The 16,235-nt window shown below is 36.2% G+C and overlaps 1 protein-coding gene across 4 annotated transcripts in view; it reads right to left on the reverse strand.

The window, feature by feature from the left end:
* The window catches only part of CFAP94 (cilia and flagella associated protein 94), a 72,551-nt gene that overhangs the window by 17,500 nt on the left and 38,816 nt on the right, over window positions 1-16,235 (reverse strand). For all 4 annotated transcript variants that reach the window (XM_030321951.1, XM_030321952.1, XM_030321950.1 and 1 more), the window contains one exon: window positions 14,316-14,625. In XM_030321951.1, the coding sequence (XP_030177811.1) occupies window positions 14,316-14,625 (310 nt within the window). The remainder of the gene's footprint in view (window positions 1-14,315; window positions 14,626-16,235) is intronic.

Genomic DNA, 16,235 nt, shown 5'->3' on the forward strand with positions numbered 1-16,235 from the left:
CTCCCAATGGGAATCACCATCAGTCACTCCCATAATCCTGTTTAATTCTGTGCCTGACGTTTATTACTATCTGCTGTTTTCCAGTTTTGATTATTTATTGTTGGTTTCTCGTGACTTGTATATAAATCATGAGAGCAGGAAATCACACTGGTCCTTTCACCACTGTCCTCTGAGGGCCAGAACAGCACCAGCATATGTAGATAGGCATTCAATAAATATTTGTTGAGTAAAGACATAAGCACCAGTTCCAGAGTATGACCATGAAAAGGGGTTGCTGAAGTAAATTCGTGGGAAGCTGAAGGCTGTGGAATGTTAATGCTCTATTTTTTACATGGGCTATTCTCATGGACTTTAAATTTATCCATGATGATACCAAGAAATCTCTAAGGATATTTCATGTCTTCATGCTTTCCCCCATAACCAGAATAATTTCCTTCTCCTCTAAACTCCTCCGTGCCTATCAAAAGATTTAGGGCAAATGAAACCTCATCAGAGAAGACTTTCATTCTACTCACTCAAAATATTTTTCTTTTGGATTAAATTTGATCTCTTAACTCCCATCCATAATCTCTCTTGTTGCACATATGAGAATACATGGCAACCGTTACTCTCCTCCTCCACAAGATTGTTACTAGCTCATTAAAAAAAATGATCATGTTGAATTTCTTATGGAAGGTACCACTTAGTAAATGCTTTACAGATATATCTCCTATTTATGTTAAATCTTGTATCTGTTTAGAGTATCTTAAAGACAAAGACCATTTTTAACTTGAACCTCACAAAGTTCAAAGATACCCTTTAGATCCCTAAAACATTTCTGAAAGTGATTATCATTCCAAAAAAACAAAATTTCTCATAAATGTGTAACATTTAAAATAGGCATTTATAAAAATTTTGTAAGATATATAAATTGGGAAGACAATATTACCCACTACCTATAATTTTAATATATTATCATTATTACACATTTAAATTAACTAAAATATGGTATTAAGAGCCCTCTAGTGGCAAAGTTCTTAATAGACCTATGAAAAAAGAATTTGGATCTTCTAAATCTAAGAGATTTAATTTTTTTAAAAATTCTTTTAATGTTTATTTTTTTTTTGAGAGAGAGAGAGACAGAGCGCAAGCAGGGGTGGGGCAGAGAGAGAGACACACACAGAATCTGAAGCAGCCTCCATCCAGGCTTTGAGCTGTCCTTGACCTGGGGCTCAAACCCACAAGCTGTGAGATCGTGACCTGAGCTGAAATCAGATGCTTAACTGATTGAGCCACCCAGGTACCCCTAAGGGATTTAATTTTCTAACAAGGTACTAAATACTTAACTTGTGATCACAAATGACACACGACTCAGGTATTTTGGGTAATAAATTCCTGCATTATTACACTAATAATTTACCTTGCAATCAGCTTCTAAATTCATTAAAAAGATATGGGAAATATATTTATATTAAAATATGCCAACCTAAAATTTTAAAGGTAAATTGTTTACCCTAAATTAAAAAAAAAAAGTTGTAAAAATAACGAAATCTCTTCCTCTAAAACCAAAACAGTAAGTTTGCCTATTGATGTTGCAGGTAGTCCCTAATTTACACATATTCTTACATAAACACAGATACATAGATACATACAAGTTAAATTTCATGAATTTACATGCCAGTTTAAAAAATTTAGAACATACTAGCCACACAAAGAAAAGTGTTGTGAATGACATTTAGGGTTATGACGGTCCCTATACTGCTGTGATTATAAAGGAATACAAACCTACCTGCCCTCCATAAATATTGCTTCAAATTCACTCTGAGTTCCAACTGGACTGCAAGGGGGCACGCTTCCTGAGGTGCTGTGGTGATGGAAGTGAAACCTTCTTATCACCACTTGTATTATGTCAGATCATTACAGGGATCAGAGATGCTGAGGAGAGGGTCCCAAGAATCTCTAGTGACAAGTGTGCATTTAACCATCCATTCATTCACTTATTTCTTCATTTATTCAATGAACATTTATTGAGCCCCTATCCTGTCTATATAAGAGGTTCTGTGCTTATGGTAAATACAAACTGTCAAGATATTCTTGTCCTCAAGATCATAATTTACCGTTTAAGGTAAGAATTCTAATAATCAGACATAATAAGAATGGAGTAGAGACATCTAATTTAGCCTGAAGGAGAAAACCTTGTGGAGGTAAAATTTAAGGTAAGTTTTTAAAGATCAGGAACAGGTAGGTGAAGTGGATGAGGAAGATGAGTGGAAGAGAATTTCAAAATGATAAAATAGCAAATGGGGCATCATCACAGAGGCTTATGAAATTTCTCCCTTTAAAGCCAAACGGAAATACACGGTTTCATTTTTCCTAGTGGGAAAGTAATGTGTGTTCAGTACTTGCTTACTGGAAATTCAAATAACACAGAAGTGTAAAGAAAATAAAATATCACCGATAACAGCACCATCTGACCTTTCTCACACTCCCCATTATTGGGTGACTAGGCTTCCAGATTCTTTTCTATGAATTAACAAATAAAATCCTCCCCCCTCACAAAAACCAGAATCCTATTGCAACTATGGTTTTTTAACTTGAAAAAATATCTTAATAATACATTTTAGGTATCTTTCCACATAAAAGTAGGATAGGTTCTAGTTCAAGATGGTGATGTAGGAGAATCCCGAACCCACTTCCTCCCACAGATACATCAAAACTACAGCTATATATGAAAGCTTCCTCTGGGACTGGGGGGATGCCCAAAACTAGCTGAGTGACTCCTACACATTGGCTGAATGAGAAAAAAAACCCACATCAAAGTGGGTAGAAAAGGCTGAGACAATCTTTCCAGGAATGCCACCTCCATGCAGTGACCCACAATCAGGAGGGAATGCATAAATGCCATCGTCTCCTTGAGGACTGAAGTATTTGAACCCCAATTCTTGCACCGTAACTTTTAACGCCACAGATTGCACCCACATCTGGCACTTGACAGACCAGCCCCTGAAACACCTACCTCTGACAGCTAGCGTTCATAAGACCCACGAAGCTATAGCAAACTGAGTAACAGTTAAAAGGAACTTGTGTGGGGACTTACCAGCCCCAGGGCCCAGTGCAGAAGCAGCTGACTGAAAATCACCCAGGCTTTCTATGAAAGAGGCTTATTTGCTTATCTTAAAGCACAGGCCTGAGGGCAATGCATCTAATTTAACATACATCTAGGGGCCTACTGAATTACTCTTCAGAAACACAGGCCATTGGGCACCATCTCTGTGCCCTCTGCCTAGCTATCTAGCTCCACGTTCCAGTATCTCCCAGAAAGGAACCTGTAACCTTTTTCTGTGTGTGATTTTTGCAGCTGCCACCCAGGGGACACCTCTAGATTGCCTGGCTCTGGTTACCAGTAGGGCTTACACACAAGGGTCCCACAAGACTATAACAAATGGAGAAAGCGTTCTTAACTAGCTACTATCCCCAGGGCACAGCAGAGAGCCAACAAACCCAGGAGCTTAGTCTTTTGTGAAAGAGGCCTATTAGCTTATCTTCATAGCTGTGGCCTGAGGGGCAGGCTTCTAATTAAACACACATTTTAGGGCCAACTGTAATCTTCCCCAGCAACTGCAGAGGGTAGTCTCTCTCTACTTTCTCTCCACTGCACTCGGCTTACTCTACTGCACCCTAGAACACCAGTATTTACCAGAGAGCTTGTACACAAGCCTGGTGCCCTGTATTTTGCATTTGGTGCCCTGGGTTTTGTGTCTGCTGCCCAGGGGGTGCCCCTTGATCATCTGGGTCTGGTGGTGAAAGGGGCTTGTATTCATGAGTATAAGGAAACATTGCAAAGAAAAAAATAGTTCTTAACTGGCTACCACCCCAGGGCTCAGCTCAGAGGGAACAAAAATACCCTTCTCCCAGTATTCCACTGAAAGGTGTATATTTGCATACTTTAAAAAGCCGCAGCCTTGAAGGCCTGGCTTCCAATTAGCCTGAACCTAAGTGCTGACTGAGACTCTCCCCTTTGGGAAACTGATAGGTCTTGGCACATCCTCAACTACTGAGAGCCACTAAAACTAAAGTTGGCTGCTTGGACAATCACAAAAGATGCAGAGACAACCAGGAGCTAGGGCAGGCTTGAATGAAACATTTTATCTGCTACACGAGGACACTCCAAGATGGGGAGAGGTGGCTGTTCAATGCATAGAAACCAACAATGAGATGCAAGGAAAATGAAGAAACAAAGGAGTATATTCCAAAGGAAAGAACAAGATAAAACCTCAGAAAAGACCTTAATGAAATGGAGATAAGTGGCTTACCTGATAAAGGTTCAAAATAATGGTCATAAAGATGCTCACCAAGCTTTTGAGCTTTTGAGAAGAATGGATGAACAAAGTGAGAATTTCAACCAAGGGACAGAAAATATGAGAGTGTCGAATAGAAATCACAGAGCTGAAGAATACAATAAGTGAATTGTATTCACAGTGGAATTCACCCAATCAGAGCAGAAAAAAGAGAGGGAGACAAAGTGGAGATAGCTTAAGAGACTTATGGACATGACACAGACCAACATTTACACTATAGGGGTCCCAGAAGGAGAAAAATGAAGTGGGTAGAAACATGTTTGAAGGAATAATGGCTGAAAACTTCCCTACTCTAGGAAAGGAAACAGACATCCAGACCCAGGAAGCCTACAGAGTTCCAAAAGAGATGAACCCAAAGAGACCCATACTAAGACACATTATAATTAAAGTGTCAAAAGTAAAAGACAAGGAGAGAACCTGAAAAGCAACAAGAGAAAAATATTTCATTACATAGAAGGTAGCCCCCATAAAACAATCAGATTTTTTCAGCAGAAAATTTGCCGTCCAGAAGGGAATGTTACAATTTATTATGCTAAAAAGAAAAAAAACTGCCAATTAAGAATACCTGGCAAAGTTGTCATTCAAAATTGAAGGACAGAGTTTTCCAGACAAGCAAGTTAAGAGTTCATCACCACTAGACCAGCCTTATAAGAAATGTTAAAGTGATAACTGATTCAAAGAAGACATCCAGATGGCTAACAGACACATGAAAAGATACTCAACATCACTCATCATCAGAGAAATACAAATCAAAACCACAATGAGTTACCACCTCAGACCTGTCAGAATGGCTAAAATTAACAATTCAGGAAACAACGGACGTTGGCGAGGATGCTGAGAAAGGGGAACGCTTTTGTACTGTTGGTGGGAATGCAAACTGGTGGAGCCATGAACTGGTGGAAAACAGTATGGAGCTTCCTCAAAAAATTAAAAATAGAACTGTCCTACGATCCAGCAATTGCACTAGTAGGTATTTATCCAAAAGATACAAAAACGCTGATTTGAAGGGGCACATGCACCCCAGTGTTTATAGCAGCACTATATCAAAATAGCCAAATTATGGAAAGAGCCCAAATGTCCATCAACTGATGAATGGACAGAGAAGATGTGGGGTGTGTGTGTGTGTGTGTGTGTGTGTGTGTGTGTGTGTGTGTGTATGTATGTGTATATATGTGTGTGTGTACACACATGCACAATGGAATACTATTTGAAAATCAAAAAGAATAAAATCTTGCCATTTGCAACAACGTGGATAGAACTAGAGTGTATTATGCTAAGCATAATAAGTCAGGCAGAGAAAGAAAAGTATCATATGATTTCACTCATATGTGGAATCTGAAGACCCATCTATATAGATTCACTAAAGTGAATCTCTGAGTGAAGGGATGGAAAGAGATACCCGTGCAAAAGGAAACCAAAAGAAAAATAACACAGCTATACTTTTATCAGACAAAATAGACTTTAAGATAAAGACTAATAAGAGACAAAGGTCATTACATAATGATAAAGGGGTCGCTCTAACAATAATATACAACACTTATAAATATTTGTGTATACAACATAGGAACACCTAAATAAAGAAACCAATTATTAACAGATCTAAAGGGAGAAATGGCAGCAACACAATACAGTAGGGGGCTTTAATTCCCCCCTTTCACCAATGACTAGATCATTCAGACATAAACAAATGCCTTTTTTTTTTTTTTTAAATTTTTTTTTTTCAACGTTTATTTACTTTTGGGACAGAGAGAGACAGAGCATGAACGGGGGAGAGGCAGAGAGAGGGCGACACAGAATCAGAAACAGGCTCCAGGCTCTGAGCCATCAGCCCAGAGCCCGACGCGGGGCTCGAACTCACGGACCGCGAGATCGTGACCTGGCTGAAGTCGGACGCTTAACCGACTGCGCCACCCAGGTGCCCCCATAAACAAATGCCTTAAATGGCATGTTAGACCAGATGAACTTAATAGACATATACAGGACATTCTATCCAAATACAACAGAGTATACATTCTTCTCCAGTGCACATGGAACATTCTCCAGTACAGATCATATGCTAGACCACAAAATAAGCCTGTATTTAAATTTAAAGTTAGAGAAAATAAATTTAAGAAATTTAAGAAAACTACAATTATATCAAGCATCTTCTCCAGTCACAATGTTAAGAAACTAGAAATCAATTATAAGAAGAAAACTGGAAAATCCACAAATATGTGGAGATTAAACAACATGTTACTGAACACCCAATGGGTCAAAGAAGAAATCAATTGAGAAATTTAAATAACATACCTTGAAACAAATAAAAATAGAAACACAACATACCAAAACCTATGACACGCAACAAGAGCAGTTATAACAGAAAAGTTCATAGCAATAAACACCTATATCATGAAACAAGAAAGATTCCAAATAAACAACCTAACTTTACACCTCAAGGCACTAGAAAAGGAACAAATGAAGCCCCAAATTAGAAGTAAATAACAAAGATCAGAACAGAAATAAATGAGACTAAGACAATAGAAAATATCAATAAAACTAAGAGCTGGTTTTTTAAAAAGATAAACAAAACAAATTGACAAAACTTTAGCTAGATTTACCAAGAAAAAAAGAGAACTCAGAATCAGAAATGAAAGAGGAGACATTACAACTGATACCACAAATATGAAGGATCATAAGAGACTACACTGAACAATTATACACCAATAAAATATACAACCCAGAAGCAATGGATATTCCTAGAAACATAAACCTGCCAAGACTGAATCCTGAAGAAATAGAAAATCTGAACAAATCAATTGCCAGTAAGGAAATTCAATAAACAAACAAACAAACAAACAAAAACTTCCTAACAAACAAAAATTCAGGACCAGATGGCTTCACTGATGAGTTCTACCAAACATTTGAAGAATAATTAACATCAACCATTCTCAAAGTCTTTCCAACAACAGAGTAAAATGGAACATTTCCAAACTAATTTTATAAGGCCAGTATTACCCTGATACCAAAACCAGACAACAGCACCATAAGAAAATTATAGGCCAATAATCCTGATAAACATAGTTGCAAAAATCCTCAACAAAACATTAGCAAACTGAATTCAATAATACATTAAAGGGATCATACACAATGATTGAGTAGGATATATTACAGATTCAAGAATGGTTCAACATCCACAAATCAATCAATGTAATATAGCACATTAACAAAATGAAGGATAAAAATCATATGATTATCTCAGTAGATGCAGAAAAAGCATTTAAAAAAAATTTAACAGCCACTTTTTGTAAAAACTCTCAACAAAGTGGGTATAGAGAGAATGTACCTCAACATAATGAAGACCATATATGACAAGCCCACAACCATCATACCCAACACTGAAAAGCTGAAAGCTTTTTCTCTAAGATCAGGAATAAAACAAGGATGCCCACTCTCACCACTTTTATTTAACATGGTATTAGAAGTCCTAGCCAGGGCAATTATTTCAAGCAAAAGAAGTAAGTCCTCCAAGTGGAAAGGAACGCTATTTGCAGATGACATGATATTATATACAGGAAAACCCTGTTATATATAGAAAGACCCCTAAAGACTACACACAAAAAAACTGTTAGAACTTATCAACATATTCAGTAAAGCTGCAGGATACAAACTCAGTATACAAATATCCCTTGCATTTCGATACACTAAAAACAAATTATCAGAGAAATGAAGAAAATAATCCAATTACAATTCTATAAAAAAGAATAAAATATGAGGAATAAATTTAACTGAGGAGGCAAAAGACTTGTATACTGAAAACCATAAAACACTAATAAAAGAAATTAAAAACACAAATAAGTGGAAAGATATTCTATGCTCATGGATTGAAAGAATTAAAATTGTTAAAAAGTCCATACAGATACAGGTAGTCCAAAGCTATCCGCAGATTCAATGTGAAGTCTATCAAAATTCCAATGGCATTACAAAAAAACAGTCCTAAAATGTGTATGGAACCACAAAAGACCCTGAATAACCAAGGCAATCTTGAGAAAGAGGAACAAAGCTGAGGCATCATATGTCCTAATTTCAAACTATATTATAAAGCTATAGTAATTAAAACAGTAACATATTGGCATAAAACAGACACATATATAAATGGAACAGAATAGAGAGACCAGAAGTAAACCCATGCATATTTGGTCAATTAATTTATGAAAAGGACCTGGGAATATACAATGAGAGAAGAACAGTCTCTTCAGTAAATGGTGCTGGGAAAACTGGACAGTCACATGCAGAAGAATGAAACTGGAGCACTTTACATCATACACAAAAATTATCTCAAAATGAACTAAAGACTTGAACCTAAGACCTGAAACCATAAAACTCCTAGAAGAAAACATAGGTGGTAAACTTGACATTGGTCTTGGTAACAATTTTTTGGATTTGACACCAAAGGCAAAAGCAACAAAAGCAAATATGAACAATTGGGATTACATCAAACTAAAAAGCTTCTATAGAAACAATCAACAAAAAAAAGCAACCTACCAAATGGGAGAAAATATTTGCAAATCATGTATCTGATAAGGGGTTAATATCCAAAATATATGAAGAATCTATATAGTGCAATAGCAAGAAACAAACCAATATAAAAATGGGCAGAGGATCTCAATAGACCTTTTCCCAAAGAAGACCTCTACGTACATGAAATAGACCAACAGGTACATAAAAAGGTATTCAACATCACTAACCATCAGAGAAATGCAAATCAAAACCACAGTGAAATATCACTTCTTACCTGTTAGTTATTTTCAAAAAGATAGTAACAAGGGTTGACGAGGAAATAGAGAAAAGGGAACTCTTGTGCACTGTTGGTGGGAATGTAAATTGGTACAGCCACCATGGAAAACAGTCTGGAGCTTCCTCAAAGTAATTAAAAATAGAGATACCATGTGACCATATGATCCAGCAAATTCCACTTTAGGGTATTTATCCAAAGGAAATAAAAATACCAACTTAAAAAATATATATACACTGTTCACTACAGCATTGTTTACAGTATCAAGACTGTACTAGAAGCAACCTAAGTGTTCACTGATAGATGAATGTATAAAGAAAATATGGTATATACACACAATGGAATATTATTAAGCCATATAAAAGGAAATGTTGCCTTTTGTGACAACATAAATGGACCTTGAAGGCATTATGTGAAGTAAGAGAAAGACAAATATTGGATTATCTTGTATGTGGAAGCTAAACAAAAACAAACACAAATTCATAAACACATAGAAGAGACTGGCAGTTACCAAGGGTGGGGGTGAGTAAAATGGGTGAAGACGGCTAAAATGTACAAAACTCCCATTATAAAATAAGTCCTGGGGATGTAATGTACAGCATGGTGACTATGATTAACAATGCTGTATTATATATTTGAAAATTGCAGAGAGAGATCTTAGAAGTTCTCATCACAAAAAAAAAAAATTGTATTTTTGTATCTATGTATGATGATGGATGTTAACTAGACTTATCGTGGTAATTATTTCATAGTAAAGACATCAAATAGATGTTATACACCTGAAGCTAATAGGTATGTCAATCACATCTAAAAAATTTAAAATTTAAAGTATATAAAATCTATAAGTACATAAAAGTTTATAAGTATATAAAATCAATATCATTTTGAATGACTACTAATATTTGACTGTTGACTATTTGATAATTAATCTGTGGACTATATTTGCTACTATAAAAATATCTCAATAAACACTGTGGCACATTTTTATTTACTTGTCCTATTATTTCAAAACAAATTACTAAAATTAAAATCACTGATAGGTACATTTATATGTGCCAAATTGCCCTTCAGAAAGATTATACAAATTTACATTTCTAACAACAGTATGCAAAAATGAGTCCTCCCCCTCATACTCAATCTGAGAAGACAGGATATAATGTTGCTTCTAATTTGATCACTTATTGGATTCAGTATCTTCTCATTTTTCAATTGGTTAGTTAAACTTCTCTCATCTGCCTCCTCAAGTCCTTTGCCTAATTTTACATTAGGAAATTGTCTTACCAATTTGTAAGAGTTCTTTCGATTCAAATACTAACCCCTTGTTTTATGTGTTGAAATAGTTTTCTCATTTCATGATCTTTCAAATTTGTTTATAGTGAGGTTTATTGGGCTATACAAATGTTTAGATCCAGGGATGCCTGGGTGGCTCAGTGGGTTAAGCGTCCGACTTCAGTTCAGGGCATGATATTGCGGTTTGTGGGTTCGAGTCCCGCATCAAGCTCTGTGCTGACTGACAGCTCAGAGCCTGGAGCCTGCCTCGGATTCTGTCTCCCTCTCTCTGCCCCTCACCTGCTCACACTCTGTCTCTTTCTCTCAAAAGTAAATAAACATTAAAAAAATAAAAAAACCAAATGTTTGGATCCAGTGAATCTCCTTTTATGGTCTTGATTTTAATGCACTGATAAGAAAGACCTTAGTAAAGATAATAAAATAACTTCCCTATGTTCTCCTCATATACTTTTATCATTTTGAGCTTTGATTAAAGCTTTAAATATAAAAACAAACTAATCTGTATTTTTTAGTCTGTAGAGTGAAATATAAAAATTTATATGCTGTTCCACTGCCAATTATTATACTAAACTCATTCTTTCCCTTCTTGATTTCTGGAAATTTATATAGAGTTTGAACCTCTTACTTCATTCCACCATTTCTCTTACTTTTTTTTCCCACATCAATTCCACCAAATTATCTTTGACCTCCTCTCTTGAGCTGCTGATCCTTTTTTATAAATCCAGTGATTTTTGCCCCCTGCAGTCTACTCACATTTACAAAAATTAGAGGCAAGTGTAGACCCAGTTGACAACTGTTAAAGTTTGTCTTCTCTCTTTTGTTACCTAGCACAGCACAGCAAGTGCCTTGAGGGATTCTTCTAAGCAATTACTGCTCCCCTGACTTGACCCCCCCCCACCAAGCCTCCCAGCACAGGAAATGGCTTTTCCCTCCTGCCTTGGCACACTTAACCATTACTATAGGTTTCTTCTGCTTCTGTGGAAGAATGCTTTAGCACTATTCATATTAACTTTCTCAGTTTTGGAAGGATGATGGGGCACACGTGCAGAAGCATCTACACACGCCTGTTGGGTGTGGTAAGAGTTTTGGTTCCTGGAAATAGGGGTGGTAAGTGAATTAATGTTATTTTCATCTTTCAGGCAATTTTCTCTTTTCAAATCCCCTGATAGCAAAGTTCCCTCCAGCCAGGTTCCCCCATCTACCATTCACACAATTGTTGGCCAAGCTTCCCAGGCTGTGGAGAAGTTTCATAAAATAAAACTGTTTCTGCCATATCACTTATTGCCTGCTACCTCTAGTCTGGGGTTCCTAGACTACTTATTTGAGGACAGCTTCAACATTCCATAAAACATGCAATTTACCACTGGGTGGAATGCTTTTGCTGGGTTTACTTTTGTGGCATTATCAACATTAGGTATTGGCATACTGTTAGTTAGACGTTGAAACTGTTCAATAAAACATTAAATAATAACAGAAAAACCCAATGTAAACACATTGGTAAGAGCCATTTGAGCTGAGGAAGTCTTCATTTGGTACCCTCAAGCTCAACTGCTGAAAGTAAAGGAAAGCACTCCTTACTGTAAATAACTCCTTATTGTCTGAAATAAATGACAGACCTTGAGAAAAATACATAATTTCACTGTTGAGTATGTCAGTGAATTTATATGCTTATACATTAAAAACATTTTTTGATTCATTTATTTATTTTGTGAGAGAGAGAGAGAGAGAGAATGTGTGTGTGTGTGTGTGTGTGTGTGTGTGTGTGTGTGTGTGCATACACTTGAGCACAAGCAGAAGGAAGGGCAGAGAGAGAGGGAGACAGAGAATCTTAGGCAGGCTCCACATGCTGTCAGTGCAGAGCCCGACACAGGGCTTGAACTCATGAACCGAACCGCAAGATGCTGACATAAGCTGAAATGAAGAGTTGGATGCTTAACCAACTGACCCATCCAGGCGTCCCTATATGCTTACATTTTTTATAGATAACTATTTCCAACATTTACAGAGCATAATAAATCATCACTGCATGAGGCCCCTTTAACAAAGACATGTTCATAAGAAAGAATTGTGTTAGCCATGTAAATTCAAGTAATCTATCAAATTATGTTTTCTAATTTAAAAATTTTTAAATGTGAAATTCTTGAATAAAATGCTGGTGGGTTTTCATAAAACATTAATTATATAATCAAGGGACCTGAGGGGAGAGAAATTATCCAATATTTTTAATCAGATCAAGATCAAACATTTTCAGATACTTTTTGCATCTAACAGTTCTGAATGTTCAACCATGAATCCTGTCAAATTTTAAGTTAATGGGTTTTCATTTTGGTCTTTTTTACTGCATATTTAAACAATGTCAAGTCCAGGGCCCATTTACTCATTCTTTATTTTTCGCACCTTTAGAAATCAGCATGTCCCTTCCACTCACATCTGATCAGGTAAAGCAAGTCATGGTCATGCCTAACTTCAAGGTGGTGGAGAGTGTAATCATCCCGTATGTTCAGGAAAGGCAGGATAACAGGAAATATGAACTCTAGTGAAGCTACCAAGCTACCTAAGCTTTTTTTTTTTTTTTTAAGCTTTTTTTGCTTTTTGTTTTTTTTTTTTTTAAAGCTATAGGATTGCTCAAAGATCCTTTCGTTAAGTGACGAATTTTTAAAGAGAAAATTATTTGTGGGGTGCCTGGGTGGCTCGGTCGGTTGAGCACTGACTCCAGCTCAGGTCATGATCTCACAGTTTGTGGGTTTGAGCCCCACATCGGGTTCTGTGCTGACAGCTCAGAGCCTGGAGCCTGTTTCGGATTCTGCGTCTTCCTCTCTTTCTCTCAGCCCCTCTCCTGCTCGCACTTTGTCTCTCTCTCTCTCTCTCAAAAATAAAATGAACATATAAAAAATTTTTTAAAAGAGCAAATCATTTCCCACCTCTCTAAAACGTCAGCTATATACAAGTTTCTGGGTTCTCCTCCCCTATTCCATTTCATTTTGACATGCTCGTAATCATACTCTAAATACTAGTCTTTGTACCGATCATCATGTCATATCCATTTTCTATATTGCTAAAGAATCTTTATAATCTTTTATTCTGGTGTAATATTTAAAGTGAAATGTTTCAATTAAATTTATTCTTAGAATATCTAATAAATTCCTATTCTGATTTCAAGTTTGTATTCACTCTAATTCTTAACCCTGTTTAAAGAAAATAAACCAATAAAACAATGCATATCGTGTCTTAGCACTTGTAGGAAAACCTGCTACTTCTGGACCTTCCTAAAATGCAGATTGTTTATGGCCAAACATAAAAGCCACTCAGTTCTGAAAAATTCTAAAGACACAGTTAATTCTAACATAAAAAGTAAGTGGCTTGAAAATCCCAGAAATAGAAAAGAGCAGAAAACAACTAAAGGAGTAGGATTAGTAAATTGCCCAAATATGTTATTATATCTAAAGATGTCCAATTTTAAGAGAGGAGTACAGCAATTTAAGAAAATCAATTTTACTTTCTAAAATTCCATCTTCTAAAACCAACAGGTGAGAAAGTAATGTAAGATAATCCTTCGGTTAGTGAAAGTATTTACTACAAATTTCCATTTAATGACAAGTTCCCTTAAGTGAGTTGGAAATAAAATACACAAAAATTAAATTTGCTTCAAAGCTGTTCAGGCATATCCCTAGAATAAAAAGGAGCAATTCCTGTGCTGAATTTCAGGATGTGGAAACAACAGGCTCAATTATGAATAGTGACTATAAATAAAAGGCTAGAAGAAAATATATACATTCAAAACTGAGCCATTGGCAAGAAAGCGGCTTTCAGACAATTTCTTAGTTGTTAAGGAAAAAAATCTTGAGAATGCTTCAAGGGAATCTAATAACATTTCTTACATAAAGAAAAAATGTATACATTTAAAAAATGTGTCCTACCATTTGTACTTCAATATCACCTTGTTCCTCAACTTTTGTTTCTTCCTCACAAACTGATACAGACTCACATTCTTGTTGCTTATACTCTTCTTGGAGCTCTTTGCTGATTTCTGCTTCTCCCTTCTGAACTTCATCTTTGACAAAGTGAGTTACTGTGGCAGTATGTCCTTGTAATGATGCTGAAACAGGGCGCAGTGGTGTGGCATGGTCATAGTGAGTATGCAGGAGTCGTATAGCAATGCCACTTGTTGCTAAAATCCTTGGAATTTCAAATCTAATTTGTGTTTCAGAGAATCTGACACTTCTGTACCTGTTAATGATTTTAACAAAAAGGTGAGACTGTAGAAAACGAAGTCTGCTGAGAATCTATACCTAAGCAAGATTTCTCTCCACTTTAATTTTGCCACAGGTTTGAGTCCCAACCCATGCCTGCTTGCTTGCTTTGCAATTTGGACCCAGTTGCTAGTGTTATCCTTCTCAAAAACACTCTCTTGGGATGTATGACCCCATACTCTTCTCTTCCATCTCAGGCAGGTCCTTCTTTGTTTCCCCTGTATGGCTTTCTTCCTAACTGTCCCTTAAATGTTGATATTATATTACTCAGTTCTCTACCCAGGCCCTCTTTCTTTCTCCCTCTACATATTCTCCTTGGATCTTATTTTGATGGCTTCAATCATTACTTATGTAATCTGGCATTTTTTTTTTTAATTTTTTTTTTCAACGTTTATTTATTTTTGGGACAGAGAGAGACAGAGGATGAACGGGCGAGGGGCAGAGAGAGAGGGAGACACAGAATCGGAAACAGGCTCCAGGCTCTGAGCCATCAGCCCAGAGCCTGACGCGGGGCTCGAACTCACGGAACGCGAGATCGTGACCTGGCTGAAGTCGGACGCTTAACCGACTGCGCCACCCAGGCGCCCCGTAATCTGGCATTTTTAACATGAGTTCTATGTGTCTTGGGATGGGGTAGTGGGACAGAAGAGGGATCCCTGAATCAGCTTTAAGAGGCCCAAAAATGCCCTTACCTATGATGAGTGTATGTAATAAAGTTTGTAAGAATCTATGACTCCCAAAAAGTTAAGAACTACTGATCTATATGATAATGACTCCCCAAAATAGATCAACTCAGATTTTTTCAGTGCCTTCAGACAGTTGCACTTGGAAATTTCACAAGTACTTCAAACTCAACAGACCCAACATTAAACTCGTCATGCCTGCAGCCCCCCTCATTATCATCAAATAAAACAAAACTTGTTTCTGCCTCCACTATTCACTATCTTAGTAAAAAGACACCATCTAATTCTCTTCTAATTCTCTTCTTAAATCTGGACAGTTAATAGAGGGCTATTCATTTTACTTCTTTAAAAATTATACAGAGTAATTTCTACAGGCAACACATTTTAGAATGAAAAGGGTTATATTAATACACTGTCTCATTAGATTTAAACCACAGAGTATTTTACAGCAAATGTAACTTGGAAAGTATTTTGTCCATTCCTGTTACTAAATATCAAAATTAAAGTCCAATTCTTTCCACTATCATATGACTAGTCTTTTCAGAGCTGGCACCAGAACCTAGGCCTCCTAACTTTTACTTTGCAATTTTTTTCCCCTAGAACTCACTGCCATACTAACTCAATTAATTTGAACTGTTGAAGATTAAATAGCAGAAGTGATTATAAATTTATCAGTATCACTCTCACTTCTAAGAAAGATGTTATTACCTGTAAATAAGTGGGGAAACATCACTTAAATATATATAATATAAATATACTTTATTTTTATAATTAAATAAAATTTATATAATTTATATAATTATACACCATATATTTAATTATATATAATATATATAATTATATATACAATTATTTATATAATTTATATAATTAAATATAATTAAATATAATTTATATATATATG

This window comes from Lynx canadensis, chromosome B4 (assembly GCF_007474595.2).
Source record: "Lynx canadensis isolate LIC74 chromosome B4, mLynCan4.pri.v2, whole genome shotgun sequence".
Classification (NCBI taxonomy): domain Eukaryota; kingdom Metazoa; phylum Chordata; class Mammalia; order Carnivora; family Felidae; genus Lynx; species Lynx canadensis.